General features: G+C 45.1%; 1 protein-coding gene across 2 annotated transcripts in view; it reads right to left on the bottom strand.

Annotated features, from left to right (window-relative positions):
* The window catches only part of Mrln (myoregulin), a 16782-nt gene extending 6164 nt beyond the window's left edge, over positions 1-10618 (bottom strand). Inside the window, exon 1 of one of the 2 annotated variants that reach the window (XM_017802103.1) lies at positions 10532-10618. Coding sequence is in view for 1 of the 2 variants with exons in the window: in XM_017802102.1 (XP_017657591.1) it covers positions 4974-5027 (54 nt within the window). In the remaining variant the exon portion in view is untranslated. Of the gene's footprint in view, positions 1-4973; positions 5039-10531 lie in introns of those variants that run through there. The other variant, XM_017802102.1, reaches the window with a different exon arrangement.
* Between the last annotated feature and the right edge of the window lie 17154 nt (positions 10619-27772).

The raw sequence follows: 27772 nt of genomic DNA, 5'->3' as shown, positions 1-27772 counted from the left end.
CTGTCTGATTTAGAAAATCCTTTCCTACACCTGTATCTTGTAAGTTACTGCTCATATTTTCTTCTAATAGTTTCAGGGTTTCCAGTTTCACATTGAGGTTTTTAATCCATTTGGAGTTGACTTTTGTGCAAGGTGAAAGATAAGGATCTAGTTTCATTCTTCTACAGGTGGAGATCCAGTTTTGCCAGCACCATTTGTTAAAGATGCTGTTTTTCCTCCATTGTGTGTTCTTGGCACCTTTGTCAAATATCAGGTGGCTGAAATTGTGTGTACTCAGGTTTGGATCTTCAAGAATGTTCCATTGATTTATGTGTCTGTTTTTGTGCCAGTACCATGCTGTTTTTATGACTATGGCTCTGTAGTATACTTTGAGATCTGGTATAGTAATCCCCCCAGCATTGCTCTTTGTGCTCAGGGTTGCCTTGGCCATCTGGGGTCTTTTGTGCCTCCATATGAATTTAAAGATGGATTTTTCTAATTCCATGAAGTATGTCATGGGGATTTTGATAGGGATTGTATTGAATCTATATATTGATTTTGATAGGATAGTCATTTTCACAATATTAGTTCTTACAATCCATTAACATGGGAGGTCCTTCCATCTGCTGGTGTCTTCATCAATCTCTTTCTTTAATGATTTAAAATTTTGATTGTAGAGATCTTTGGTGTCTTTGGTCAAATTTATTTCAAGATATTTTATTTTTTCTCAAAATTGTGAATGGGAGCATTTCCCTATATTCTTTCTCCAACTGATTGTTATTGGTATATAGAAAGGCTACTGATATTTGTAGATTGATATTATAACCTGCGACTAAATTTCATTGTAGAAATCTTTGGTGTCTTTGGTCAGATTTATTCCAAGATATTCTTATTTTTTTGCAGCAATTGTGAATGGGAGCATTTCCCTGTACTCTTTCTCCAATTGCTTGTTATTGGTATATAGAAAGGCTACTGATTTTTGTAGATTGATTTTATAACCTGCCACTATACGGAAAGTGTTGATCAGTTCTAGGAATTTTCTGGTGGAACTTTTGGGCTCTGTTAGGTATAGTATCATATCATCTGCAAAAAGTGATAGTTTGACCTCGTCTTTTCCAGTTAGTACTCCTTTAATTTCCTTCTCCTGTCTTACTGCTCTAGCAAGAGTTTCAAGCACCACATTGAAAAGGAGTGGAGATAGTGGACATCTTTGCCTGGTTCCTGATTTTAATGGCAATGCTTACAGTTGATAGTACTTTTATATAAAGTTGAAAACATGGCCCCATGTAAGTAAGGTTCAGGAGTATGTAAATGATTGACAAGGGTTAAAAGGGTAAACTGATAGGAGACTGGGTACTGTGCTAGTTACTTTTCTCCTTGTTATAACAGAATACCCGACAAGAAGGACCTGGAGGGAAGAGGGTCTGTTTTGGTTCATGGTTTGAGGGGATACATCGCATCATGGTGGGGAAGTCGTGGTGGTGGGGACATCAGGCAGCTGGTCACATTGCACCCACAGTCAGGAAACAGAGAGATGGGTGCTGGTGCTCAGCTCACTTTCGCCTACATATTCAGCCTGGGATGCCCCAGGCCACCGGACATTGCCATGGGTCTTCCCTCCTCAGTTAACCCCCTTGAAAACACCCTCACAAATTGCCAATCTAGTGATAGCAGATCTAGTCTAGGATCAGGGCAGCGATGACTTGGGGGGGGGGGATAAGCATGAGCCTCCAGCCACCCCAGGTTTCTTTCTTTTTTTTCCTTTGAGACACCCACAATGTAGCCCTGGTTGTTAGAACTCATTATATAGACCAGGCTGGTCATGACCTCCTAAAACTCCACCTGCCGCTGTCTCCCAAGTGCTACGAGTACTGATGGCACCATGCCTGACTGCATACTTCATTTCTTGTCAATACACTGAAAACCACTTTTAAACCAGTCACTAAACTGTAGCCAGAGCTGAGTGTGGTGGCATGTACCTGCAATCCAAGCACTCAGGAGGCTGAGTCAAGATCGTGCGTCTGAGGCTACATGCAGAGTACTAGGCCTATCTGAGCTATTTAGACCTTGTCCTCAACAAAACAAATTAACCTACAGGCCAGAATTAAAAATTTTAAACTTCATAACTGAAATACCAAGGGGAAGCCCAGCCAGACGGAAGCCATTTGCACACCAACAGAGGCCACCTTAGTTGCACTCGGGTGGAATCTCGCTGTGATGTCCCTTCCTCTGCTCTATTTTTTAACTGTTGCTTCTACAACTTCAGTCTGTTACTGCCAATCTCCCTTCTCCTTATGTTTAAAAGTAATCCATATTGATTGTATTTTTGTTAAACCAATTATTATAACAATATGATCAGAAAGAACATTAAATTCACCAGTGAAACACACCGAAGGAGATGTGCTATTGATAAAATCACCAAGACTCAAGTCTCTGTTGCTCAGGAACATGTTCCCATGTCATTCAAAATGCCCATGGCAAACAGGAATTTAGGAGCTTCCTGTCTGCCTCTTCCCCTGGGTTCTAGATCACAATCCTGGGAAGGACACAAATTTGTTTGTTCCAACAATACATGTGATGACAAAGATATCACAATACTTTGATATCGAAGTGATTTTTCTACTTTTGGATTTAATGAGTATTCTTGGAGAAATAAACTATTTTACAGCAACAATTTTCAGAAAAAATTCTTAGTATTTATATCTGGTAAAGCATGCAGCAAAAGTGTGCATAAATTTCAAACAAGTCAGCAAGTTAAAACTACTGAATGCAGCTATCTCAAGATCATGTTCCTGTCCCACGTGTAGCATTTCAAGGTCATAGCTGCAACAACAGGACCTTTGATTTTGAATGTGACATCCTAGGTTACTTGGGGTCAAGTCTGTTTTACATGGAAACTCCAAATGATCACAAATAACTTCTTCTCTCATTTGAACACTTCTGCCTGTCTTTTCTGTTTTCAGAGGCCACCGGGAGTTGGCTTACTCTTTTATAGACTGTTATACTGAAAAGAATGGATAAACTCTCACTTGGTTTTTTAAACATTGGCTTCTTCCTTTGACCCCATCAAGACTCTGCTGCAAATAATTCAAGTTGCCAGGTTTGTTGCTTACTGGGCAGCTGAAGAGTGGAAGCCCCGCACAGCACGGGCGGCAGATGGATGGGGCCATGGCTCTTGTTCCTAGAGCTCCACTTCACTGCTTCTTCCCCGCCCCACTGTCACCAGCCTGAAGCCCTTGGCTCTAAACCCCAACTGTCTAGGTTTTATATACAAATAAATCCTGACTCCTAGGACCACAAGAAGAGTATCTTTTCTAACTGCCTTGGTCCCCAGAAAACAAAACAGAACCCACAACAAAAACCTCTCTACTATATAAAAGTATTTCCAGTCCGCCTTCCCCTCAGCCTTCATATTTCCTTTTGTTAGGTGTAGATTTTTGGTCAAGAACAGAACATACTTTGTGAAGTCTCTCTTACAATCAAAAGAAAAACACTTTTCATTGGATTCAAGTTTAGAGTCTTAAACATATGAGTCACGTTTCAAAAATATTTTCTTTCTTGAGAAGAATTTTCCAATCCTATTGCCTGTTTTATCAATATCTAACAGTTAAGATAATATTCACAGAAGTTCCCTAGAGATATATGTTGAAAAGGAAGACCATTGAAAAACATTCCCTCAGTGGATAAATACCATTCTTTCAGGGTCCGCAGTGCACTGGGCCCTCATGCACACTGGCTCATGGCTGCCAGTCTCCTGAGGTGGATCCAGACACGAAGCCAGGATGCCAGTCTTCAGATACCACACTCTTTCAACTTCACTGACTGGATAATGTTTTCAAATAGAAGCTGCTTTAGAAAGGGTTGTTACTTTGGAAATAGATAGGGCTGGGATGAAAACATCTACATAGACATCAATAGGCAGGCTCCTCCTCCATCAGTCCTGGTCCCTTTTCATAAAGGTGAGCTGCTTATGGGACAATGGGGTGGACTATCTCTGTCACCTCTCTGGGCCTGACCACCCTGAATTGTCAGAACATCTTTACAGTAGCGAAGAGTTATTTTATTTAGAAAATCTACTCCCCATTTCCTACATTTCCCAGACTACAAGATTCAGATCACTGCCTACCAGTGAGGTTAGCTGAAGTTAGATGTTTTGAGGAAGGATTTCACTTTGTAGTACAGGGTGGTCTTGGCCTCTCTGTGACCCAGGCTGGCCTCAAACTGGCAACCCTCATCTGCCTCCAAGTGCTAGGATCCCAAGAATGCGCCACCATGGCTGATTTTTCTTGTCCATTAAGCCTTTTCTAACCATGTGTCCCTTGCAGCTAATGGGTTTCTCCCTTAGTCCTCTCCTGGAACACTCACTAGGCAGAAAGTGAATGCTTCCAGGAAGGGAGGGTGGGAGACAGACTGGCAGTTAGACAAGATTTGAGCTTCATGTCTGTCACTTACCGCCAGACCTTGGGCCAGTTACACTGACTCTGTGGCCTCAGCACTTCTGTAAACTGGGGATGACAAGAACCTCTCCTTTTCAGGTTAGTGTGAGAATTCAATGAAATAATACTTGCACGTTGAAAGTAAACATTTAATGAGCAATGGTAGCAGCTATTAATTACAGCCTAACATGTTTCCCCTTCAATGAATCACTATCAGGCTCCTCAGGCACCTAAACACACAAAACTTCAAACCGCCCGTCTTCTGAGACTCAGTGTTGGCTGCTGTGTGAGCAATTCTGACCGTGGGCAGAACTGATTTCACACTTGTCAGAAACATGTCACCAGTCACTACGCTGTGCCATGGCCGTCTACCTGCAGCACCCCACAGACAGTTCCAGCCTTCGATGGGGACCAGCGCCCCACACAAGCTCTGACACTAAATGGTTTTCAGCAAGTGTTGAGTCAATAATGCACTTATAGTAGATGCCTTCCTGAGAGACGGGAAGGTCTTGTTCTAGTAAAAAACCACAATGAGAAACGCACAAGGGCAGTTTTTACCTGAGAACAACTTTGAAAAGCCGCCAACGACGACTGTTTCCAACTTGTCTCCATTTGGAAAATGTTCTCCTCCCACAGGGCTGTGTTCACTGACTGCCTAAAGCCTGAGACGTCCTGGACAAGTCGCATCTTGTTGCTTTTGCTCTTGTTTTTATTTTGCTTCTAATGAGGGGACTGAGTCAAGATTCTAGCAAGCCACAGACCTTTGGCACAGAACTGCTAGACTTTGGGGCCGGAGTGTACTGTTGCTATAGCAACTGTTTCTGTGGCAGAATGGCGATTTGAAGTCACTAAAGGCCCCCAATTCAAGTGATTCAGGAATTAATTGAAAATGTGTACATTTTTAAGAGTAAATGGATTTTGTGTGTTCTATAGATTTCTGGAGTTTCAATTTAAGTTGTATTTTCAGGACTAATTAAGGTCCCATTCAATAATGCCCAGAGCCTAATTACATCAGAAAGGGGATTTAATACATATCTGAGACCTTTATTTATCAATATTATTAACCTTGTAGAGAGAAAACATATACAAAAAATAAATAGCCCATGGCTTTTAAGCAATTGCCGTGCTGACTGCTGAACCCTGCTTACTAATTAAGACATAATTTCAAGGCAATTTTCCTCTTTCCAGCTAAGAAAAAAAACTAGTAGTGAAAGTATTAAAGAACTGTTGGCACTGGAAATATTTCATTTCCATCATCTTCTCATTTGATCAAAAAGGTCTAGAGAAGCGAGGCCCATTCGTGGCCACCCAGGTCCTGGTGCCGTAACTGCCGAGTGATTTTTGACATTTAGGATAAGTCGCTCCGTGTTTCCCAGAGTGGGCTATCTGGGAAGACTGTACCTCCGTCATTTCTCAGCATCTTTGATTCAGGCCAATGTAAGATCAGAAAGTTCCTAATAGTGTAAAACACAAGTGAACACTGGAGATCTGGCAAGTCAGGGTCACAAGACAAACTTGAGAAAGCAAACTTCAACTGAAAATAGTCGTATTTTGCAGCAATTGGGCAGTGAGCAAGATGGAGGGAAGGGAGTAGGAGCTGGATGGAACTGGATTTAGACCCTGCCTCCAACATGGCTAGCTCTGTTATCCTTGGATGTTACATTATCTGGAGAGTGACGAGCACGTCTGACGGGCAGCAACAGAAGGGTTTGATTTACAGCTAAGTGAGGGGCCTCCACACTGTGATCTCGGTCTCATGAAACGTCGCCAGTGACAACATTAATACCACTGTTCTTAGTTGGAGAGATCGAACCTAAGAGAGATCAATGATCTAGCCGAGGCCACACACTTAACAAGATAGACTTGGGACCTGGAAGGCGCTCTGACTGGCATCAAGCCCACAGCCTTAGTCACTGTAGCATCTCAAGGTTGGTAAGAACAAATGTCAAAAGCTCAGCACGCTGCCTGACACTGAGTAAATACCAAGTGCAGCACAGTCAGGAAGCTGGCCCTGCCCTGCCCAACCAAGATGAAGAAGGAGGGTGTGGCTCAGATGCACACAGAGGTGGAAAGCTGGCGGGGGGTGGGGGGGAAGCCAACACAAGTGGTCAGTGAAACCCTGCCTTGGCCGGCAGCACCCGAGGGTCCACCCAACCCTCAGGCTTAAGAGGGAAGTGGGACTCCCTGAGCACTTCTCGTCTTTGTCCATCTCCCATCCTGTTGTCTCCCCGAACCTCTTTCTTTCCACATCATCACTGTGTCTCATGCCGCATATGACCATATATCAGATATTTCAAGTCAGTGTTCTGGCTCTAAACTCTTCTCTGCAGGTAAACAAAAGTGTCTCTTCCTGGCACCAAGTGTGGTGGCGCATGCCTTAAAGCCCAGCACTCAGGACTAGGGCTCTGGGTCTCCTGAATGCTAGAGTTTATGGCTGTCCCCCCCCCCCCCAAATAAACTGCACACTGACCCTCAAATTACTTACACGGGCACGTGATGTTAGACACATTCTGCAATCCAAATGATCAAAATGCTATCAACTTTCTCTCTGCCAAGTTCCTACCCCTCTCTAGGTCTCACAGCCAGAGTATGCAAGACCAGATGAAATGCCCAGAGCTTTGGCTGGGGGCCTGCTGTACCAGGCTTGGCAAAGGGAGCCCCCAACAACTAGCACCCAGCCGCCATTCTTTAGAAACAGGAGTGGGGATAGGAGTGGTGTATTCGGTGGGTGTTAACATGCAGAACTCAGCCACCTAGTCAAATTTGGGTATCCCTAGTTGGGGATAAGGAATGGAGAGTGGGAATCCCCAAGCTTCTCTGCATTCCCAGAAGCTTTTGGTAAAACCTTCAGACTGCTTGCTTGGTCAGCAACATACATCTCTGCGGCGATTCACCGCCATAGTTCCAGCATGTTTTTTTGTATAGATATGGCCTCCAAGAGCCACTGGATGCTCTCTGGAGGCATATTTCATCGAGAACACAGAGGGCTAAATTGGAGAACATGATCTCATGTTTAAATGAAAGACTGAAGCTTCCTTTAAAAGAAATGCTGCCAGGTGTGGTGGACCATGCCTTTAATCCCTCTGCACTTGGGAGACAGAGGCAGGCGGATCTTTGTGAGTTCAAGGCCAGCCTGGTCTACATAGTGAGTTCCAGGTTCCAGGACAGCTGGGGCTACAGGGAGACCCTGTCTCAAAAAGACAAGACAAAAAAGAAGGAGGAGGAAGAGGAGGAGGAGGAGGAGGAAGAGGAGGAGGAGGAGGAGGAGGAAATGCTATGTCCAGCATTTAGCATGGGACTAGCATAAAGGTCAGTCATTTTGGTGAGGGCAGGGATGGTAAGATGGCATTAAAGAATTTGTGTGTATGTGGACGTATATATATGTATGTATGTGCATGTTTTGTGCAAATGTTTGGGTACACAGGCATACATATGTATGCATGCGTGTGTGTAGGCCAGAGGTTGATCTAAGATTCCTATCTATCCTATATTACCCTCTGCCTTGTTTCTTTGATAGAGTCTCTCATTGAACCCAGAGCTCATTGGTTGGCTAGACTGGCTGGCCCTCAAATTCTGAGCATCCACCTGTCTCCACTCCCCAGCCCCCTTCAGCACTGGGCTTCCAGGCAAGGACCGCCACACCCAGCTTTTGTGTGGATGCAGGAGATCCAAACTCAGGTCCTCAAGCTGTGTGACAGGCACTTTATTGATCCATCTCCCTAGCCCATGAGGCATACCCTTAAGGTGTTCCTTTATGATCATTAAGTTGTTACTATGGAAACCAGAGAGGAGCCCCCTCCCTCCAGTTCTGAATCATGGACAAGCCCACTCTGACTCTTATCAAAGTTGATCATAGTACAGCTGTTTTCTCCACCCACATGAGGTGCTTACAGACCCCTTCTAGCCTGTACACAGCAGCAGGAATTCAATACACCTTTGCATAGGGAACGTTTATAGGGAAAACATGAATGCCTCTGGAGCCCCAGGGTCACATGGTGGGAAGCAGCTGCTGTCAGACAACCTTACTGTCCTATCCAGACTTCCAGAATAGAACCAAATGCAGCAAGAGCCTGTCTTCCGGAAGCAGCGATGCACAGGAAGTAAACTCGGGCATGCTGGCTGTGCTAGAGCAGGGGCTTGGGAGGGGAAGATCGTGATGTGACATGGTTTTTGGAACTTCCCCACCGTCACTGAGCCTAGCTGCAGCCTCGGTGTCTTGAGTTGCAATACATCTAGCCTCTGCACTGCGCAACACACACCATTCTAAAACAGAAGACATTAAAAGCAGGATGAGCTCAAGATCGCCTCGTCTTCAGACTTACGTTTCCTACCAAGGACCACAGTTTGGAGGCTCTGCATTTGATTTTGAAATGCAGGATGATTCGGAAGATTAAACGAATTGAATGACAAAGAAATATTGGCAACTGGTTACTGCTGGGTGGGGGAAAGTAGATCTTTTTTAAGGGAGTGTCTCTAGATGCACCAAGGGACATCTTTGAGGGACATCTGTGTAAAAATGCTTGAGCAGATAGGACCTAATATACATGACAGAATGCAGGAAACCCAGTGTGTGGGGGGAGATATAGGGGCATAAATAAGAGGAGGGAGTCTAAATTTTATTAGGATCAATTACATGATTTGGTGCTAGAGAGATGGCTCATCGATTAAGAGCACTGGCTGCTCTTCCAGAGAACCCAGATTCGATTCCCAGCACCCACATGGTGGCTAACAACTGTCAGTAACCCCAGTTCCAGGGGATCCGACACCCTCTTCTGACCTCCATGGGCATCGCATGACACAGGTACATGTACAAACATGCAGGTTAATACACTCATATACGTAAGAAATAATAAAAAATATTTTTAAAAAAGATCTATTATGGGGGATGGCTCAGTGGTTAAGAACACTGGTTGTTCTTGCAGAAGACCCGGGTTCGAATCCCAGCACCCACATGACAGCTAACACTGTCTGTAACTCCAGTTCTAGGGGATCTGACAGCCTCTTCTATCCTCTGTGGAAACTGCACGACATGGGTGCACTTACCTACATGCAGGCAATACACACATACACATAAAATAAAAATAATAAAATTAAAATTTTTTAAAAATCTAAAAAAAATCTATTATATGAAATGCACAAAACTCACTACAAATATTAAAAATAATTGAATGAGAGATTTTATAGGCAATATTAAAATAGCTGTCACTGTACATGGCCACTTAAATACACTATTAGTAAACATACAACCCTGCAAGATAAATTACAATTCTTGTTTCATGAATGAGGAAGCTGAGGCTCGGAGTGGCTGGGACCTTGTTTATAGTCGTACTTCTGCCCCTCCCAGGCCCCCACTTGAGTTTTTCCAATTCTCCACAATGCCTCTTTTATGTTTCTAGCTGGAAGCAAGGTACACATATTCAGGAATGGAACTCATGTCACCAAAGCAGACAGCTACACCTGGCTATGGTGGCAAAGGACTGGAGAGTCAGGTATCTGCTCTGCTCATGAGGGCCTGGAAGGCATCTGCATCCCTGGATTCCACGACCCTCCCTTGCCAGACAGAAAACACAGTGACCTACTTTGTAACCCTCTCAGAAGCAGCCATTAGGAAGAGGCCTGAGAGCCAAAGCCTTTGGCTATGAAACAAGTAAGACACAGGCCTGTACGAGACTCTGGCTTCTCTTAACCCAAACCCAGAACATGGGAAAACAGCAGGAGCCCATGTCTCCTACCCAGCTCCACCTCCCTGCCTCCCCACTCCCCTAACACATGGATTTCCATAAGAGAATTCCCTTTGAAATCACTGGGATTCTATTTGGAGAAGAAACAGAGGGAGCTGGGAGCCGCAGGCCACAGCCACGGGGCTTGGTCAAGCCATTTACAACAGTGTATCAATCCTTTGCTTCTTTTCCCTTTATTTAGCCAAACCTGAAATGAGAGGTGAATTTGGATTCATTAATCTCTCTTATCATTAGCCTCATAAAACATGGAGAGATGTTGGAATGTAGGCAAAGGAAACAGGCTCTGTGAATCTCAGCAAGTTTTACCCTCCTGTAGTCTCACATTAACCTCTCCTCCTACATCAACACTGCTTAAAATAAAAACCCAACACTTACTGTTCAGGGGTTCAGTAAACCAAGTCCAAAGTCAAGAGAATGATCGCGCTTTCCCATGAAAACACCATATGCCCTTGGTGGATGCAGCTTGCTGGGCTGTTATTAATAACTGGCTTAGAGCTTTAGACAGAAACATGAGCCAGAATGCCATGGGAGGAGGGGAGTGAAGGAATTGACAGACACAGGTGGGATGAATTTAACAAAATATATTTACACCAGGGCTCAAGTAAATGATGAGGAGGGATTGCTTCCTTCAAGATCAGTAGGTCCCATGAACTGCTCTAAGAGTTTAACACCCACTCCAAAATCTCCTTCACAGTGAAAATGCCATGGTGTGCTTAATGTTGAACAGCCTCTGCTTTCCGGACTGTCCTTTTCCGTGGATACTGAGTTTTATTGTACTTACTTATAAATGTGTACGTGTATTGTGTGAGTGTGCCATGAGTGTGGCAGTGGACACTGAGGCCAGAAGAAGGTGTCAGATCCCCTGGAATTAGCATCACAGGCAGCTGTGAGCTGCCCAGTGTGGGTGCTGGGAACCGAACTCGTGTCTCTGGAAGAATAGTAAGCACTCTAATCGCTGAGTAACCTAGCTTACACCGACTCCTCTGTTTTCAAAGTATACCATAAAGTAGATTTTAAAATGTCTATTACTGGGGATGGAGAGATGGCTAACCTGTCTCTGACCCTCTAGCACTGAGAATACAAGTATCTGCTGCCACACCCAGCTTTTTCACAGGGGTTGTGGGGGTCAAACTCCTGCCCGCCTGTCCTGGCTTGCACAGCAAGTGCTTCTACTGAGCCATCTCCCCAGCCCTACCTATTTGTTTACTCTTCCTTCAGGAACACTGAAGAACTCCTATAAATATATTGTAGGTGTGGGGTGGTGGGAAGAGTGGATTTTGTGATGATACCATAACCCAAAGGAAAAAGAACTGATGAGGTGGGGCATAGGAAACAAACAGGACCTGGTCTCTGGTTTTAGGAATGATCTTCTTTTGAAAATCTGAATTTCAAAACTTTCCCCACGGTTTCTTTGCACTCACCTACCACTCCGGCTCTTTTGGTCTTTCAACACCATCTTCCACAATGATCCCTGAGCCTTGGGGAGCTCGTCTGGGGAAGGTGGGCAGGAAGACCCGACCCTAGCTGAGATCTACTGCAACTGACGACTGTTGGGAGAGGGAGAGTCATTTTTTTTAAGGGTGTGCACCTGGGGGTTGACCAGACTCCAGGGGATGAACCCACAACCAAGAGTACTTGGGGAATAAATTAGATTCATTGGACCTTTACAGAAAGAAAAATAATAATAAAGACATGAAGTGGTGGGCGCAGCAGGGTGGGACAGACATGGGGAGGGGATGTGGTGGGTATAGCAGGATAGGGGAGACATGGGGGAGGGGACGTGGTGGGCACAGCAAGGTGGGATAGACAAGGGGGTGGGGCCTGAATATGATCAAAACACAGCATATGAAATTCTCAAAGAACCAATAAAAATATTTTTTAAAATTCCACATGGTTCCCCAAATCCCCTCCCCAATGAGACATCAAACTGTTCAGATCATATAGGTCACTTTAAACACTGGTGTTGCTTTAAGTGTTAAAGGAAAACTGGCAATTTGTCAAAAGTTACTGACATATAAAGGTGCTTCTCCATCTTTGGAGAACTTCTTGCTAAATTGCCTCATTCTTTTTTTATTTATTATTTTTTTATTTTATGTGCATAGGTGTAAACTCTATACATACGTGTGCACCCAGAGGTCAGAAGAGGGCGCTGGATCCCCTAGAACTGGAGTTAGGGTAGTTGTTAGGGGCCATGTGGGTGCTGGGAACCAAATCCAGGTCCTCTGCAAGAGCAGCTAGTGCTTGTAACTGCTGAGCATCTCTCCAGCCTCTAAGGTTTTTTCTCACCCTAAGCCCTGTGCTGGTCAATCTTCCATTGTCAGCCTGACTACATTTGGAATCACCTGGGAGATACACTTCTGGGCATCTGTGAAAGTTTCTGATGTTTAACTGCAGAGAGAAGACAGATCTTTAATGTGAGGTCACGCCACGGGTGGGGGTCCTGGACTGAATGAAAGGAGAAAGCAAGCTGAGCACCAGCACATCTCCCTCTGCTTCCTCACTGGGATGCAACGAGACCCGCAGCCTCAAGTTCCTGCACCAAAAACCCCTTCCTTCCCCAAGGTGCTTTGCCTCCTGTTCCAAAGCTAACCACAGCAGGCCATCGCTCTGCATGGTCTCTAGCTATCTCAGCAAACTGACACGGTTTGCCTCTAGTATCCACTTCTGTTGCCAGAGACAGAGTTCCAGCCTTCATTTCTTAAATTTCCAAAAAGGCTGTGCTTAAAACTGCCCAAATTTGCCGGGCATGGTGGTGCGTGCCTTTAATCCCAGCACTTGGGAGGCAGAGGCAGGAGGATCTTTGTGAGTTCAAGGCCAGCCTGGTCTACATAGTGAGTTCCAGGACAGCTGGGGCTACAGGGAGACTAAAAAAAAAAAAAAAAAAAAAAAAAAAAAAAGCCCAAATTTCAGAAATGCAAAAACACTGTGTTCAATTATGGATTAAATCTATTTTCAAGCATTTCCCTCAATATTAAAGAATTGAGCCTGATAAAGGAGTGTCAAATAAGTCAGAGAGCCTTGTAAGAAAACCAAGCAAATCCTTAATAAAACTGAAGACCCAGCACACTCCCTCCTGGGGCCACTGTCCTCCCGGCTCTGGCTCCTCCAGCTCCAGACAGCAATGTCAGAGCAGGAGGCCTCGCTCACATCCTCCTTGGCAGAGTGCTCAGGACCCCATGTGCGGAAACCTTTCTTTATTCCAGGACGAAGACTGGCAGCATGAACACAAACAACTGCCCTTCACAATAATATTTACCAGGAAACTAGGCTCCTGTCTTTCATTAGCCCGGTATGTTTTTTTAGAGATGAGTCTGTCTGTGGGATGTTGGGTACAGAGGGGAGGAAGTGATGAATGACTCTGATGAGAAGCTGAGGTAGAGTGCTGTCCTGTACCCATTACAATGTCTGTGCACCTTGTAGGAACCTTGCGTGGCTGATGCAAATGTGGACCTTGGAGATGGAGAGTTCTGCTTAGTTCCTGAAGCCAGAACTTGGTAGGAATAAAGTAAGTAAACCGTAGAAGCTAAAGCATTCCATGGACGATACAAAACTCAGAAAAAACATGTTTTGTTTTGTTTTTTTCTTTTCTTTCTGTGAGGTAGGATCTTATGATGTAGCCCAGGCTGGCCTTGAACTCTCCATCCTCCTGCTCAGCCTGCCAAGGGCTATGGTTACAGATATGTAACCACAACCACCTAAAAGTAGGATGTGTAACCATACCCACTATACCCATCCTAAAACTAGGAAAAATGTGCGTGTGTGCGTGCGCAAGGATGCCAGGGTTTTACAAGGTAGCCACGCTGACCTTGAACTCAAGACCCTCCTGCCTCCATGTACTGGTTATTTTTCTCTCTACTATAACAAAATCCTGACCAAAACAGAGTGAAAAACACACAATTCTTTCCTCAAGTTAAGAGTCCATACAGTCCATTAACTGCTAAAAGAAAGGAGCCAGGAGCTCCTCCTGAGCCCACGTGACCCCTGAGGAACAGATCCTCCAATGACCTTAAGTGTAAAAATAAATTGATTTATTTGGGCCAACTGTATGGTCTTAAACACTCAAAAGGAAAGTATAACCAAAGAGTAACATCTTCAGTATATTTCTTTAAGAGAAAGGGATTACACTTCCCAGACGTTAGGCTTAAGTCTATATAAAAAGTTATTTAGACAATTATTTCTCATTGATGATTTTGTTTCTAAGCAGCAAGTGCTACTCAGATGTAAGACTTAATTTCTGGGTTCCCAATCTTGTAGTGCCCGCCTGTAGCTAAGGGAGACAACCAGCTATTGTTCTAAAATGATGGATAAATTTGTTTTCTCCCTCATCTAGAAGCCTTTGAGAGGGAACTGACACTGATTCTAACCACTCCAACAGCTATCAAAATACCTGAAAGCAAATCCTGAATCCATCACTCTAGAGTCCAGCCTTGGAAGACAAAAGAAAAATGAGGAGGAACCCAATAGAGGGGTGCTTTTGGAAGCCCTTGTCAAGAAATTCCAATGGACTCTCTTATGAACATTTGAAAATTGCCCTGTTCTGACTTTTTTCTAGTTCCCTGGCTAGAACTCGTAATGCTAATTACTCTTGCCTTTACTTCTCCTGTACCTGGCCTACTCACCAGTCAATGACTTTCTTTTCCCCCTAGAGATAAGAGTCATGCATTTTGGGAGTCTTTTAGATAGACCCACTGAAGGGGTACTCCAATTGCCTCACCCTGCATCCCTGTTCAGCATGGAAGAAGCCAGAGTGGTCTGTGTCCCGATTCCCTATTGGCAATTTGGGTAACCTCTTCAGAGGATGGTGTGATAAAAATAGGAGGTAGGAATTGACTAGGCACTTAGGGTAAAAAACCCCAAAGAAAAGTAGCCAGTTTCTTGGCTAAAAGTCAAAATGTCCTTGGGCCTCTTACCAACATGCTCTGTTCCAAACGCCAAAAATGCCAAAAGTATTTGGGAGCTTGTATCTAATCCTTAAAAGGTTTTAGGGTTACCTCTTCAGAGGGGGGAATGTTGGAATGGCCAAAAGCCCCATAAAAATAAATTATTAAAGAAGAAGAAAGTATATAAAGTTATCAGAAAAAAAGTGATGGGGAGACATGGGAGGAGTTGAACGGGAGGGAGTGGGCATGGATTTGATCAAAACACCTTATATGCATGTATGAAATTCTCAATAAATTTATTTATTTATTTTATTTTTGTTTTTTGGGGGCAGGGGGAGGAAAGGGTTTATTTTCTGTTACATCACCTGGATCACAGTTCGTTACTGAGGGAGCCCATAAATTATTTATTTTTTTAAAAAAAGAGTCCATATAGTCCAACACAGAGGAGGGGGGAAGGCATGGGAGGGCGAAGGGGTAGAGGGGAAGGCACCGGGGAGCCATGGAGGTAGCACCTCACATTGTGTCCACAGTCAGGAAGCAGAGAGAAATGAATGTATTCTGTGTCCTCCTGTTGATCTGGTTCAGGATGTCAGTCTATACATTGGTGTCAGCCACTTCAAGGTGAGTCCTAACTCTTCACTTAAACCTTTCTCTGAAATACCCTCACAGACACACCCAGAGGTGTGTTTCCATGGTGATTCTAAATGGAACCGAGCTGACCGTAAAGACCACCAAGTGTTGGGATTACAGATGTGCACCTCTACACCCAGGAGAAAACTCAGAAAAATTCTAACAGGTAGTACTACCCAGTTCATCTGCAATATTGACATACCACTGCAAGGTGAGCTATTCTTGAAGAATGAAACTGTTCTTTTATTTACTTGCAATTTATGAAAATGAATGCTGAAAATAAAACAGATATGACAAGCTAAATCTTCCTCTACCATCAAAAGTTACCAGTGTCACAACCTAAGGCAGGGAAAACCTCAGAATATAGACATTAATCACAGCTCTTATATATTGAGAACAACCCAGTTCCAGTCCCTATTAAGACCTTCAAATAGAGCAAAACACATATCCTCGCACAGTCCGATGAAGACAAAGCAGACTCTAAGTTATGCAAGCTATCCAAAGACACGGGTGTCAGAGGTGGTGTACAGAATCAGACATCTGGTTCCAATGTTCTGAGTCCTGTGCTCTCATCTATAGCACAAGCAGCATTTTGATGCTGAAATAGAAGGAAGGGGAAAGGCAGGCAGGCAGGCAGGGGTGTGGAAATGATGTCTGGGAGTGAATCCCGTGAAAGCCTTTACAAACTGAATCTCTGCATAACCTTGAAGCCAAGTGAAACCAAGAGAATATTTAGAACTATGTGTTCCTTCTGTTCACACATTGAGTATTCCGCTTGTGCAGAATTAACTGACCTCTAGGAAAACAATGTAATCAATGCTACCACAATTAGGATCCCACTGTAACTGACTCCTAGGAGCTAAGCTGAACGGTCCTGCCCTGACTCAGAACACTGTGCGTGTGAGACGCGGTACTCAGACCTAGGACCACTCATGACAGCAGTGATGATGCTGAAAACAAAGCGTTCCCACAAGTGTTGAAAGCAGCACGTGGGCACAGGCTGACGTCATCTGTTTGAGACGTTATGCACTGTCCTGAGTCAGTAGGGTCAGAAAAACAACTTTTTTTTTTTTTTTTTGTCTTTTTGAGAAAGGGGCCCCCCGTCACCCCAGCTGACCTGGAACTCACTATGTAGACCAGGCTGGCCCCAAACTCACAGAGATCCACCTGCCTCTGCCTCCCAAGTGCTGGAATTAAAGGTGTGCACTGCCACCACACTTGGCAACCTCTTCTTTTGTGAAAACCGTCACATTGCTCATGGCTTTCCCGTACCATGCTTGATATGCTGATCAATAAATTCGGAGGAGCCTCTGTTGGAGGGAACAGAGAGAACATCTCTGAACACATCGGGCTTGCTCTTGGTTTAAACAACTCCAGAGTGAAGTTTCTCTTCAGTCATGCCACCACACCGGAGGGAGGGAGGAGGGACGGAGGGGGAGGGAGGAAGGAGGCAGGAGGGAGGGGGAGGGAGAGCAACATTACCTAGTGCCAAGTGCACTGTGTATTCTGTAACCAGAACTGGTGAGGCCAAATCCTGAAGAAGTGAAATTCTCAGAAATTGGTCAGCTTGCTGCGGGTGGCCCAGTGCCACACCCTCCCTCACAGATGAACGCTCCTCTGGGGGCATAACTAGGCTAAACCAAGCTTGTTGAAACTCCCATTTACTGTCCAAAAAACCAAAATGTAACTCGGGGTTTGGGGGCTTATGTACTCCAGGTTAGGCCATTTTTCCCCCTTGCTCCAGCCTTTGAACTCTCTCCGTGTAAAGCAGCCCAGGAAGGTGACCAACCTTTGCTTTATCTAAACGGCAATAAAACTCACTCAAGTGAGGATCTTATTGCCACTTTACAGCAACCGTTTTCCCGAAAGCACACAGAGCAACTTATAAAAAAGCACTTACTTTTTAATGGTTTTACAAGTTCCTTGGCTGTTTCCCCTCCAAGCTGTTTTACTAGTCCTGGGTAAATCAATGCGCTGGGCCAAGCACAACTCTTTAGAAACAAGGAAACTGAGGACTCCTTTTCCCATGAGGAGAGTAAAGCCAGGATCCCTCGGATTTAAGAATGTGGCTAGAAGCTGGGCTTGGTGGCACAATCCCAGCACTCGGGAGGCAGAGGCAGGAGGATCTCTGTGAGTACGAGGCCACCCTGGGCTACAAAGTGAGTTCCAGGTCAGCTGGGGCTACAGGGAGACCCTGTCTCAACAACAACAAAAAAGATGAAAAAAAGAAAGTATGTGGCTGGAAACCTGGGAACTGGTAGACTCAGAAGGAACTTTGCTTTCATTTAGACTCCATCCTAAATTGAAGTTGGAGGCTAAACTGAGCATAACATCCTCTGCCCTCATGGAGAGTTGGGAAGAGCAGCAGAGACTAGGTTTCCTGTGCCCTGCAGTTCTCCAACAAGACAACAAAAGGTGTGGCAGTCCACACAGAGCAGGGACTCAGTGTCCACAATGTGTTGTGTTGGGCTGACGAGATGGCTCAGTGGGTAGTGCAGAACCCCTGTAAAGCCAGATGCGGTAGTGTATTTGTCTGGAATCCCAGTGCCTCTACAGAGGGATGGGAGGCAGAGACAGAGGCCGTAGGAGCTCAGGGGCCAGCTAGCCTGGCATACCAGAGGAAGAGCCAGCAGGAGACCCCATCTCAGAGCGAAGGAGGTGAGGACTGACACTCACCGTCATCCTCTGAGCATTACACATCGTCCTCACAAGTACAAACGTAAATAAGCACACACACAAGCATACACAGTGTGAGCACACACAGATCTAAAGGACTGTATTGTCTACAGAATGTGGCCAGTGTCACATTTCCATTCTGAAATCCTGACTGGGGCTGAAGAAGCTGTTACAATGTCTGATGTGGTCAGCAGGACACCAGGTGAACCTGAGCCATACGATCAGAGAGTCTAGCCAAGCCCAGCCCGAGGCTACGGATTGTATAACCCAGAAGGCTCCCAATATGAGTTACAAACACCCAGAACAGAAGTCGTCCAACAATTTTAAAAGTACCCAAAAGCTGAACCTTAAGTTTCCACAAATAAATTGAAAACCGGAGAAAATCATCTGTGTGGACTTCTCCCCTTTCCAGTCCCTCAGCCTGGACAGATGTGCGGACAGATGCAAGGGCATCTCCGTCCAGCGCTTGGTTAAATGTACAGCATTTTTTCAGAAACTGTGATAGGTGTCACTTCTTCAGGACTCCCAAGCTCTGGGAATTTCCCTCAATCCTTTCCTGGCCCTGGCGTTCCATGAGGTCAACCCCAAACTCAAGGACAGCAACATCACACCCTGACTGAACAATTAGAAACCCACAAGACCACTGTGAGCAAAAGAGAGGCTCCCACCATCCCAGCCCAATTATCTGTGGAAACGTGTGGGAACAGGAGGGAATGGAGGAACACTTCCTCGACTTCCACTTGACCGCGTCAGTCACTCCAGTCCGGCTGCCCAGGGCTCACAACTCTGAAACCCACAAACTTCTCAGTTTGCAGCAACTTCTTCTGCATCTCACTGGAGGGTGATATACAAAATACTCCCTTGTTCTAAAGTCTAGAATGTTCTGTGTTGGCATCTCTAGCATTGTCTTTCCCACGATGACTTTCTTCTTCTCCAGCCTTGAAAAAGTATCTTGAGGACCATCATTTCCATTTCTGAAAATTTTAATAAGAAATATTTAAGTGTATCATATTCCCCAGTTCTTCACTGTTAGGGCAGATACCTGACAGTGAAAGACAGAGAACACTTAAGGAGTTGGGGAGACGGGCACGTCCGATTCACAGTTCCAGAGGGTTTAGTCCATGTGACTTGGTTCTGTGTTTTGGGGCTCATGCTGAGGAAAAACATCATGACAGTGGGCACAGGGGCGAGGGAGGGAGGGAGAGAGGGAGGGAGAGTGAGCAGGTCATGGCCCTAGTGACTGATTTCCTCTTGTTAGCTCCTATGTGAGTTTCTATCACCTCCCAGCCTAGAGCCACCAGCTGGGGATTGGGCCTGTGAACATTTCCTATTCAAAGCATAGCACATGCACAGAGGTGGGGACAGTAAGTTCTTGGGTTCAGAGCACTGACCTATGACCTACTGCCTACCATTTACTCTGGACGTCCCACTTCTACGTCCACCCACTATGTCATCCACCCCATGAACCATTTTAAGGCAAAAACCAAAATAGAGGTCACCTCTGCAAATGTTTACAAAACTCTAAAATGTACTAGTCTTCAAGGCCGTTTTCACTAGGCAGATGACAGGCCCAATGCATCTTATTCATCCAAAGAAAGTAGAAAAACCAACATGGAAAGAGGAAGATTCAAGAAGCTCCAATAAACCAGGTGACCGTTCCTCCACCTCACCGGCATCTGTGGTGACTTGGGGTGTTGCCATCTCCCACCGTTCTCTGGAGTTTCTCAGCAAACCTCATCCCCTGGATGGCTCTGTGGAAAGAAAGAGCTATTTTCTAGGAGAAAAACCTTTTGTTTTTATTTTTTTTAAAGATTTATCTTAATTGCGTGTGTGCGTGTGCGTGTGTATGTATGAGCACCTGAGTACAGGCGTCCTTGGAAGCCAAAGGAGGGTGTCAGAGCCCTTGGAGCTGGAGTTACAGGCAGTTGTGAGCTGCCTAACATGGGTGCTGGGAACCAAACCCAGGTTTCTTAACTGCTGAGCCATCTTTCCAGCCCCAGAGAAAAACCCATTTTTTGTTTGTTTGTTTGGGGTGTATGTGTGTTGGTCACAGGATGTTGGGGGGCATGAGTCTTACCTAATGGCTTGTCCTCTGCCACCTCCAGATCCACACTTGCTCCGAGCCTGCAGCTATGTTAGGAGTGTGAGCTTCCCAAATAAACCGCTTTCCCCTATTACCACCGCACAGGTGAAGGAATCAAAGCTTACCTCCTGGTAGGCCTGGCCTCTCGATCTTGGGACACCACAGTCATCTAAAAGTTCACACATGAGAACTGCATAGTTATTAAAAAAAAAAAACACCTCACATTTTAAGTAAGTTTATAATTTTGTGCTGGACTGCATTCAGAAGCATTCTTGGCCACATGTGGGCAGTGAGTCGCAGGCTGGACATGCCTGTGTCTATAGGTAACTCTACTGACTTCTTTAGCCCAGATGTGTGCTGGAACTGCTCAAGGCTCATGAAATCCAATTGTTAAATGTCCAGGAACACTGAGTGATTAAACATGGACACTGAAACAATAAATTATACAGAATCAGGATAAAAATTACATATAAAACAAAGATAATATCTCAAATACCTCACTTATTTTTCTTCCCCAGCAAATCAGATAGGAGCAATCAGGGTGTTGCATTATTACATTTTTTTTTTTTTTGGGTCTTTTTGAGACAGGGTCTCCCTGTAGCCCCAGCTGTCCTGGGACTATGTAGACCAAGCTAGCCTCTGCCTCCCGAGTGCTGGGATTAAAGGTATGTGCCACCATGCCTGGGCTACATTCTATTTTTATGTATATTTTTATTGAATTTTTGTGGATTTCTTACTATTAGACACCCCCTCCTATCTGTACCTTCCCCGTCTGTCTACCCACAGATTCCACACCTTCTATCATATATGTTAAAGTCTACTGAGTCAAGTTTGTGAACCCAGATGTCCCTTACTGTGAGTTCATCTGCTGGAGCCTGTTCACCTATCTAGCATCACTCCCTTAAAGATGATCAACTCTGGGGCTGGAGAGATGGCTCAGCAGGTAAGAACACTGACCGTTCTGCAGAAGACCCGGGTTCAAATCCCAGCACCCATATGGCAGCTAACAACTGTCCATAACTCCAGTCCCAGGGGATCCGACAGCCTCTTCTGACCTCCGTGGGCATTGCACGACATGGGTGCACTTACCTACATGCAGGCAATTACACGCATACACATAAAATAAAAAAAATAATAAAATATTAAAAAAAAGATGATCAACTCTCCCTCACTGAGCAGTGATTGGTTGCCAATAGTTCCTCAGCTAAGGTTGGGGTCCCCTGCCCATCTCCATGTTAGTTTTTGTCTGACTGAGGTTGCACGGGTCTTGTGCATGATGCCACCACTGTTCGAAGTTCATGAGCAAGGCGTCTGTAAGATTCTGTTTCCTTACGATCATGCACCACTCCCGGCTCTTACAATCTCCCCCTCCCCTTCTGCAATGGTCCCTGAATCACAGGTGGGTGAGCTTTAATACAGGAGTCCTGTCCGGGACGCAGTCTGCAGTCTCCTATTCTCTACAGCTTGGCCGGTTGTGGCTTTCTGTGTATCACAGTGTTGTCTGAGGCAGCTTCACTGTTAACAGTTGAGGGATGCATTAATATTCTCTCCACCCCCGTTCCACTATGTTCCGTGAGCCTTACGTGTAGCGGTTCCACTGAAGATGTGTCACTTAGGGCTGGACATCTCTCAGACATATATTTTTTGCATGTGAGCAGTTATGGAACTCTATAATAGACTCCACCTGTTGCAAACGTCCTTTTGTTTTGTGACAAGATCTTATATATGCAGGTTGGCCTCCAACCCACCACGTAGCTGAAGATGACCTTGACCTCTTGACTCTCCTGCTGAGTTGCTGGGATTACAGGCATGCACCCCACTTTCAGTTTATGTGGTGCTGGACGTTGAACCCAGAGCTTTGTGCACGCCAGGCAAGCAGTCTACCAACCGAGCGATGCCCCAATCCTACATCACATTCACAGGAGTATTTGCATTTAACATGTCTGCATTCTAGCAGAGAAACCATGCGATTGTATAGTTTGAAGTCACTTGAAGTACAAGTATTAACACCACATACACTGGCAAACAATCAGGGTTCTTCCCCAGAAACAAGACTTTTTAACATGTACTCTTCAGAATCTCTCTACAACAGCAGACATATGAACCCCTCAAGTCAGCACGCTAAAACCATATGAACAGATCTAACTTGCAGAGCCGTGAAACACACCGATGGTATTGCAGTGAAGAGAGCTCAGTGACACTAATCCTACATCATATCTTGAACCATCTTGAGAGTCACAAGGAAGGCTGATTTACCAAAGTCCCCACATTCAGTTTTCTGTTATCTGGACCTAGGACTGGGAGCTTCTCGTATAAGCCTCTCTGTAGCTGGTTTTAACTTGCACTGTCCCTCACAATCACACATAGAAATTAGCCGTATCCAATTTTCCTCATTCGTTACACCCCCCTCTGCAAGTGGATCAGGTCCAACTTGATGGGTGGTTTTAATGTCAACTTGCCACAAATTAGAATCACCCAGTGGGGTAGGTTCATCTGAAGAACTGTCCAGACTGCCTTAATTCATAAGGGAGGACCCACCCAGACGTGGGCGGCGTGGGTAGCAGCGGGGCGTGGCGGGGTGGCTGCCTTTTCCTCATTGTCTCCACTGAGTGATTTAGCCACCGCTGACTCCTTTGCTCACAGGGGAGCCAGTCAGTGTTTCCAGGTGGCAGGTCTTTAGGGACTTCCAGGTTTGGAGCGCCAGATGGCAGACTGCTGAGGTGCCAGCCCTGTGGACTGAGCAGATCCTGGGTTCTCAGCCCCTCCAGAGTGAGCTGGCCACTGTGGGGGTCCTCTGGCTGCTAAGGCACCACCTAGCCTCAAGGACCAGGAACTACCAGGCTCTCAGTGTGTTCAGCTGTTCTTACCACTTGGAAGCCGATTAGTAAATCCTTTTAGTATACACTCATCCTGTTAGTTCTGCTCCCTGAACACAACGCTGACAATTGCTGTGGGCAGAGAGCAGCTGAGGCTCTGAAGAGGCCTGCTCGCCAGTAACACTGACCACTCAACCCAGGCTGACCGTGCAATGGCCACCCTGCCACCACGTCATGCTTTTTCAAAAGATATCAGGAATCTGGGTTCTGGAAAATTAAAAATACATCTCATTTAAAAAAATATTCTAATTTTCCACAAAAACTTCAGGAAACCAGGTGATGGTAAGACAGCTGACTTCACCATGGTGACTCATGAAGCATGGGATGGTCACTGTGGCTTTGCTGCCTCAGGCTTCTGTGGATACAGCTCAGAAGCCTGTTTGGAGAGTCATCATCTCCAGCATCGCTTGGAGCCAATGGGAGAGGGAACCGGTGGCCCAGCAGCCCTGCCCACCACTGCGACAATTCTCAAGTACATCTGAGTTCTTCCCTGGGATTTCCACTGGAGAAGAGCTTGCTAACCACTGCTCAGCAAGCAGCCTGTTTGCTCACCGACCCTCCACTGGTTCCACTTCCTCCACTGATCCCACTTCCTGGAATCCCGTTTCAAACCAGCATCCTGCATCTGAACCTCGGAGTCAGGCTGTTGGGGGTTGGAGGAGGCCCTTCTCCCTGCTTCAGCTGTTTCTTCTGGCCGGAAGACTCTCCATCCATCCTCCACCTGTTCTCCTCAACTCTGCCTAAAACTCAGTTCCTTTGGAAGCCTTCTCTGATCCCTTCTTTCTTCCTATGCTGTGAAGTCCCCCGTGCTGGTCCCCCAGCTCTAATGCTTGCTGTGTTTGTAAACTGTAAGCCCCAAAGACAAGAACCCCAGACTTCTTAATTTCCACTGCATTCTCAAGACCCGCGCACTGCGACTGATGAAACTGGGGCTTTCGACATATTTGTAGAACGAAATGTTGCAGTGTGAGGAACCCTCAACCCACTTCCCGCTCTCTGAAGGCCACACTGTGCACTCAAGTCCCATGCTGTACAGTCACTCGATCCTGATACTTCTCCTCCCTATGCTGTAGATGAGGACTTTGAATTAGAAACAGTGACTGACAGACCAGACTTGAACTCACAACAGTTACTGCTGCCCCAACTGCCTTACATCCTGAGGTCCTCCTGCCCAGCATTATAGGAGGTCAGTCTACTAGAGGCCAGTGCATCCCAACAGTGTCCAGGCCACAGGCAAGAAGACATCAGGGGGCAGCAAGGGTAGGTCAAGTAGCCAACTAAAGATTTTAAAAATTATTTTATGTGTGTGTGCGCACCTGAGTACAAGGTGCCCGTGGAGGCCTGAAGAGGCGTTGGATCCCCTCAAACTGGAGTTACAGGCGGTTATGAGGCACCCAACGTGGACTCTGGGAACTGAACTTGGATCTCCTGCAAGAAGAGCAAGTGCTCTCTGAACTACTGAGTCATCCCTCCAGCCCCTCCTATAACTTTTAAGTGGTCATATAAATATTCCACACAAATGTCCAAATTTCTAACCCGTCTTCTATGAGACAGATGGCTCAGTGGGTAAGGCACTAACCACTAGCCCTAACAGCCTGAGTGCAACCTTTGGGCCCCACATGATGGAATGGACAGAGCCAGTTCCCACAAGTTGTCTGACACACAAAATGTAAAATAAAAATTTTGTCTAAAATCACTTTCAGGTTATGTATGCAAAGTAGATTTGAACCATAAATGGATTTCTGGTCTTAGACTTGGATCCCATCAAGACATCTCATTATGTATATGCAAATTTCCCCTAATATAAACAAATTAGAAATGGAAATGCTGTGGGTCTCAAGCATATCAACTAAGACGCAACCTGTGCTAGAGTTCCAGAAGAGATCTTCTTAGAAAAAGATCTGAATATATTTACTTCAACAGCATTCAATGGGATGTAAAATTGTGATATAGTGGATCACTCTTAAAGAAAGGATCGAACCCCAATCAATAGCCACACCAAGCCATAATTAACCACATGCTAATTTCTATTTCTAGAGAGAATGTTTGCAACTGTGACCCTGGATTGGACATTAGTAACTGAATACAACCACATTCCAGAAGCTTTCAAAAAGGTCAATCTTAGAAGACAAGGACCCAAGGAGCCGGGGAGGTGGCTCAGTGGGAAGAGTACACACTGCTCTTGCTGGAGTTTGGTTCCCAGCACTCGCACTGGGTACTTTACAACTGCTTCTAACTGTAGCTGTAAAGTATCTAACACCCTCCTCTGGCCTGCCTAAGGGCACCCACACTCTGGGCATACATAGACCCGAAGACACACACATGTACGTAATTAATAAAGTAAAAATAATTTTAAAACAAAGGCTCAGAATTACTTTGATATACACAAAACCATTTTTTTTAAAAAACCAACAGTTTTAATTTCTGTGGCAGTTTGTAGACACACAGCCTTTACAAGATATGGAAAGGGCAAGACCTTGTGGTGCATGTCTTGAATCCCAGAGGCAGGGGCAAGCGGGCTCCTTGAGTTTGAGGCCAGTCTGCTCTACATAGCAAGTTCCATGCCAACCAGGGATACACAGTAGGACTCTATCTCAAAACAACAAAAACCAAGCCAACAGCAATAATGAAACAAAAACTAAAGATATTAAAAGGAAAAAACTTACATATACAGCTTAGATTGTACTTTCTTGTTAATGCATTTTAAGTCTTGATTTCTTCAAACTTTACTGTGAGAATGTTTTCCAAGTTACAGTGAAATCCTAGCTTCAGTTGTACAGGGGGTGGGGGTGTTATCTGGCTATTTTCAATCAACACATGAACCAAATTTAAAACCTACTGTTCAAGCTAGGGTGAGCCAACACTCACTCAAGGTGTATCTTTGTATTCAAAAAAGGACAGGACCCGAAATATCTGTACCAATGAGGCGGTCTCCTAAGTTCCTCAAGAGTATATTCCCAGGAGAACCCTGATCAGCACTGTGCCCTCTCCACCCCAGCCTGCGAGGGGCTTATCAAAATGTAATCGACAAACCAAACCACACTTAATCTCAAGAATTCAAATATTGCCCCAAATATTTTCTGGTCAGTATACATCATCCCAAATACTGATTTTTTTTCCTGAATGGACGTGGGGCTAGTCCATGTCCCATCATTTATTTGAAGGACTATACTTTTTTTAGGGGGGTGGTATTTTTGAGACAAGGACTCCCTGTAGCCCCATACTGGCCTGGAACTCACCATATAGACCAAGGTAGCCTCAAACTCAGAGAGATCCACCTGCCTCTGCCTCCTGAGTACTGGGTTTAAAGGTGTACTGATGTTCTCACCTTTAAAATGTGGGGACTGTTATCCTACAGCCAGGGAACTTGGGCCAAGCTCCTTAAGCTGGCACTCAGACCCAGAAATGATCCTAAGGTGATTCTTCCTACAAAGAGAAAAATAGGCATGTTGGAGTTAAGGTTTTAATAAGCTAATATACCGACCATGATACCCAAAGCCTAAACATGTGCAGTCATGTGTCACACAGACAGGGGCACTTCCCAATAGATTTGTTGTTGGGCAATTTTGTTGTGTGAACATGACGGGGTGCACATACACAGGTAGGCCTAGTGTGTCCTCAATATGATGCACTTGGAAATCACAAGCTTTATTTGAGGTTACTGCTGCAACTGCATACTGTCTTAAGTATAAATTTTTATTACATTTACTTATTTTGCGTTATGACTGTATGTGTCCAGGTGTATGGAGATCAGAGGAGTAGTGATAGGAGTCGATTCTCTCCTTCGACCATGTGGGTCCTGGGGTAGAAACTCAGGTTGTATGGCTTGGTGGCAAGCACCTTTACCCACTGAAGTAATTTTTTAAAGTAGGAATACATTTAAGAAAAATGTAAAGTAAATGCATGAGCCAGTCATTTATTATCACTACTCCATACTACACATATGATGCATGCTGTAGTTATACGCACTTGGCAGTTCAGGTTTATTATCTACACCAGCACCGCCACCACCACAAACACTGCATAACACAAGCATAACACAAAGTGAAAAGATGTTTCCCAGGTCGTTATCATCTTATGGTACCACCGTCTTGCATGGAGTCCAGCAGCGACTGAAGTGTTACAAGGCACATGCCTGATGCACATGGGTTCACATGGAGCATTTTGTGAGTGTATGCAGCTTCCCACTCCCATTTCATAATCCCCTAGGTTTACTGTTTGAAATACAGCACGGAACTGGAATGGTGCACAACTCAAGACTTCAAAAACCCAACACATGCAGAGAGCTAGCATTCTACTTGGAAACAATACCAAGCCAGCCCCTTTCATGCTGCCGTAAGTTTGGTTTTTCTGGCTGCATTTATAGTTTGGAATCTAATTTGAGTGTCTGTTGGAAGCAGACAGGGAAGCACCGTCCATCTTCTAACCCAAAGACCGGAAAGAAGGAGAAACAAGTTTATGGCTCAAGAGG

The sequence above is a fragment of the Nannospalax galili genome, unplaced genomic scaffold, assembly GCF_000622305.1.
Source record: "Nannospalax galili isolate Female #2095 unplaced genomic scaffold, S.galili_v1.0 scaffold684, whole genome shotgun sequence".
NCBI lineage: Eukaryota > Metazoa > Chordata > Mammalia > Rodentia > Spalacidae > Nannospalax > Nannospalax galili.
The sequence above is the reverse complement of the archived record's forward strand: the minus strand, read 5'-3'. Positions and strand labels throughout refer to the sequence as shown.